The sequence below is a fragment of the Limulus polyphemus genome, unplaced genomic scaffold (genome assembly GCF_000517525.1).
Source record: "Limulus polyphemus unplaced genomic scaffold, Limulus_polyphemus-2.1.2 Scaffold6482, whole genome shotgun sequence".
Lineage (NCBI taxonomy): Eukaryota > Metazoa > Arthropoda > Merostomata > Xiphosura > Limulidae > Limulus > Limulus polyphemus.
The window spans coordinates 45,352-50,172 of record NW_013672092.1 but is presented as its reverse complement, the minus strand read 5'-3'; the positions used below and the strand labels follow the sequence as shown (position 1 = coordinate 50,172).

At 35.1% G+C, this 4,821-nt stretch overlaps 1 protein-coding gene across 1 annotated transcript in view; it reads right to left on the bottom strand.

Annotated features, from left to right (window-relative positions):
• The window catches only part of LOC106473757 (calsyntenin-1-like), a gene marked incomplete at its 3' end in the record, with an annotated part of 40,311 nt that overhangs the window by 1,349 nt on the left and 34,141 nt on the right, over positions 1-4,821 (bottom strand). The window contains exons 3-4 of the mRNA XM_013934437.1: positions 4,275-4,458; positions 815-1,023 (exon numbers count right to left, since the gene is read on the bottom strand). Of these exons, the coding sequence (XP_013789891.1) occupies positions 815-1,023; positions 4,275-4,458 (393 nt within the window). The remainder of the gene's footprint in view (positions 1-814; positions 1,024-4,274; positions 4,459-4,821) is intronic.

Sequence of the window (4,821 nt, the reverse complement as noted above, 5' to 3'; positions counted from 1 at the left end):
TTATCTTTTGTTCTCCTGAAGAAGAATAGTCAACTATTCGAAAACGCTCGAGTTTTGGGTCTTATTTTAAGTCTATTACTTTAATTAATGATGCCGAAACAACAGTCTGCTTAGTGCTGTAACATAATTCCTAGCAAGACACTATTAATGTAAGCCTACTATCAACACAAAATATGTGCATTTACAGTTCGTCAGAATAACACCATACTAAGCAAAATATATTGGAATTATTAAAAATAAACACCGTTAATGAATTTCAAGTGTACTGACAAAGATTAATAGATAAATACCCAAAATACCGATCACCTGTGGTGTAAACTTCAACTCTTTGTACGTAAGCACCAGCGGGAAAGCAAGTACGAATTTTAACAATTTTCATAATCATGACGAATTACTTAATTTATAATAATAATTATAATAACACAAGGTACTTTACATAATTAATTATAATAACACAAGGTACTGAAGCACTCACGGGTTTTGTTACTGATAAAATATGCATAAAACATCAATGTAACCAAGGGGGGATTATATTTTATACAATAACCCGTGGTGCGCAAACTGTGGGCGCGTCCCCCCAGGGGGGGGGGGTCCGTACTGAGCGTACAACTAGGACTGTAAAAGCATATAAATTATGTTTGAAAGTAAGAATTTAAAAAATAAATAAGTTTTAAAAACTACTGTCCAAATATTACTAGTGTTAAATGATACAGTAATATCATTCAACAAGGGAAAACCACATGTACAGTAAAAACACACAGGCTTAAAAAAGGATCGCTATAAATAAAAGAGAACGGTCGTAACTAACAATTACCTTCAAAATTGATGGTGAACGGTTGATGGGGATCCAAAATTTCATACTTGCAGATGTCGCTGTACTTGGGAGTGCAGTCGTCATCTCGGGCTTCTACTTGGACGATGGTGTCGTACAATCGCTCTTCATCAACGTCAACTGTGTAGGAATTCTGCAGAAACTTGGGAGCAAACTCGTTGACATCTTCCACAGAGAGATGCACTGTAACACTGGTTGGGAGAAATTAATTTATGTAGTCTTTGTGTGAACATTGTATTACTCGTTGACATCTTCCAGAGAGAGATGCAGTGTAACACTGGTTGGGAGAAATTGATTTATGTAGTTTTTGTGTGTGTGTGTGAACATTGTATTACTCGTTGACATCTTCCACAGAGAGATGCAGTGTAACACTGGTTGGAAGAAATTAATTTATGTAGTCTTTGTGTGTGTGTGTGTGTGTGTGTGTGAACATTGTATTACTAAACCCGAAAAAATAAATTGGGTGAAATTATTCATTTTCTGTGTAAAATACATAGAGAACCTTAGCGGTAGTTTATTGGGTTAATTTTAATATTGATAATACTTTTGTCTGTCTGTAACCATCAATTCCATGTCTCATGAGCAAATTGGTGAATAAATAGTTCAGAAAAACGTATTTAAAAAAGTCAATGGTAATTCTAATGTTTAAAATGTTATTTTTTTGGGATAGTTTAAACGACAGTTGTGGCCTTACTAATAATGTTACTTCCTTATAGAGTTTTTCTATCGGTATTACACCCGGGTCATATTCTCACTCATGGCATACGCAGATATTTAAATGGTCGGAAAAGTAACCATAATGTTTGTTTGCTAATTCTTTGGTGGAACAAGGAATGGTCAAAACAAGACCAAGTTACAACAGACAGGACAGTTATACAACAGTTACATTTATTCTCGCGTTTTGGATCTTTCTTTTTTTTTAACTTCATTGCACCTTTTGATTGTGATAACCCTTTTATCAGAACGTTTTGTAATTGGCAACTACGTGTTAAGTTTCGTTTGTTTTGAATTTCGCGCCAAACTACACGAGGGCTATCTGCGCTGGCCGTCCCTAATTTAGTAGTGATAGACTAGAGGGAGGGCAGCTATTCAACACCACCCACCGCCAACTCTTGGGCTACTCTTTTACCAACAAATAGTGGGATTGACCGTGACATTATAACGTCCCCACGGCTGAAAGGACGAGCATGTATGGTGGGACGGGGATTCGAATCCTCGAGTCGAGCGCCCTAACCACCGCTACGTGTTTGTGCGTTATGGTCAACGGGAAAGAGATAGTCTAGTATTTTTATTGTAATACACTATGTCTTCCTTAAATATTTTAGGATGAAAACTGGAATGACTCAAGTCATGAGAAAATGTCGCCGAATTATCGAGTGCAGTTCAAAGGTCACTTGTTAGAGCCGTGTCACACTCCTCTGTATGTTTAACAAGAATGTGATATATAGCAGTTATTAACTTACAACAACGAAAAAGTAATAATAGTGTTACCTAAATTAATAATATTTATGTATGTTAACTACAAATCTATAGCCAGGATCCATCTTTGAAATGTGCTTATTTTTAAAATATTCCAAGTCTTTTAAAACTCCGTAAAACTTGAAGAAAAAACAAAACAATTTCGCTCAAGGTCCTGCAAACTTCAGCAATTCAACAACTTTAATTCAATAAACATACGCTAAATATCTTCAGGAAGTTTCTAGCAAATCGTTTAAGGGTTTGTATGTTTGTTTGTTTTTAATTATGCACAAAGCTACACAATAAACATACGCTAAATATCTTCCAAAAGTTTCTAGCAAATCGTTTAAGGGTTTGTATGTTTGTTTGTTTTTAATTATGCACAAAGCTACACAAGGGCTATCTGTGCTCTACCCACCACGGATATCGATACCCGGTTTCTAGCGTTGTAAGTCCGCAGACATACCGCTATGCCACTGAAGGGTTAGGGTTTGTAAGCGCCTCAAACCAACTTCTATTTATGCTAGTTATTAATTTTACTAAATATTTATTTTATTTCAAAATTCATAACATTCTTAAGTTCTTGGTTATTTACGAACGTATATTGCGAGTTGTCACACAAGTAACATGGTAAATTACAATAATTAACATAATTAACACTGTTCTAATTATTACAAACAACACTTTGATGATGGTTTCTTATATTTTTCAATAGTCTAGTTTTCAGTAGAATAAAGTTATTATCCTATCCATTAAAAAAGTCTACTGGTGTCTTTGGTGAGCTCGTGGGAACGTAATCTAACAATTACGTGGTATTTATATGGAGTTTCACACGATATGTGTTAACACTGTGGCGTTGATGATAACATGCTGTAGTTTTAACGTACATTAACCGATTAAATGGTTATGACTTAATCAGTCTGTCATTGTAAAGTAACTACGTACAAGTTGTTTCACGTACATGAAGTTTGTTTGTAATTAAGCACAAAGCTATGAGCTATCTGTGCTCTGTCCATCACGGGTATCGAAACCCGGATTCTAGCCTTGTAAGTCCGCAGACATACCGCTGTGCCACTGGAGGGCTTACGTACATGGATAAAAGTTATGTGATTTAACATCCTTTTCGTAGACTTAAGTACAGACGTGTTGGAATGGGGACACATATTATTACTATATCAGTCCTTACCAGTGTATACATTACTATCTCAGTCCTTACCAGTGTATACATTACTATATCAGTCCTTACCAGTGTATACATTACTATCTCAGTCCTTACCAGTGTATACATTACTATATCAGTCTTTACCAGTGTATACATTACTATCTTATTCCTTACCAGTGTATACATTACTGTCTCAGTGTTTACCAGTGTATACATTACTGTCTCAGTCCTTACCAGTGTATATATTACTGTCTCAGTCCTTACCAGTGTATACATTACTATATCAGTCTTTACTATCTTATTTGAAACTGAAGTTTCGGCGCTCTAATTTGTCAAGTGTTCTGTTTCAAGAGTAAATAAAAACAAAATTAAGAGTAACAAATATTTTTATTTTTTGCTTTTGAAGTTCATATCTCATGCTGTGTTTGTAGCCTACAGAGTGCATAATTATTCTCGTGATTCATGACATGCACACGTTTTACTGACGTCACGACAGTATAAATTGTAACTTTAAGCGTTCCTTACGTGACGTCATTTTAGTCTCTGTTGACTGACTGACAGACTAAGCTCTTGAGCCGACAAGATATGATTTGCTGCTCCAGTAAATATAAACAAGGTCTGTTGTAATATTAGTGTCAGATACTGAAGGTGGATTATTAAAAGTACTAATGTTTATCTCACTTAAACCTACCTGTTTTCACCATCAGAAAAAGATGATTTTTAAAGTTAGAAATAACTAATTGTTGTTACAAGGAATGGAATTTGGCTGAAGAAGAATGAACGAGAAGCGAATGTAAGGTGTTTTAGAGTAGACTTTCTTACTTGTCAGATATTTTTCCACTGAGACCAATGGCCACAAGGTCAAACTTGTAGGACTTTCTTTTCTCACAGTCTAGCTCCATGGCTGCCACCATTATGGCAGCTCCACTGGTACGATCAGGAATGAATACACGAAAGGGTACTTCACCAGGGTACTTAGAAGTCAGTCTGAACTTGCTTACTAGACCTGTAATATTACCATGTTAAATTAAGGATGGTTTTATTGTGTACGTTTGCTCACTAAACTCGTACTAGTATTTATTCAGAAACTAGACAAACAGTCCAAAAGTGCGACCGTTAAATCAAACAATGCGACAACATTCGTAAGAAATCGTTAAAGGTTTAATGAAATTCCATAAACAGCGTATAGCACATCCTTAAAGTATTATATGATACATAGTTAACAATAAAGATGTTTCCATAAACAGAATATAGTACATCATTAAAGTATTATATGATACACAGTTAACAATAAAGATGTTTCCATAAACAGAATATAGTACATCCTTAAAGTATTATATGATACATAGTTAACAATAAAGATGTTTCC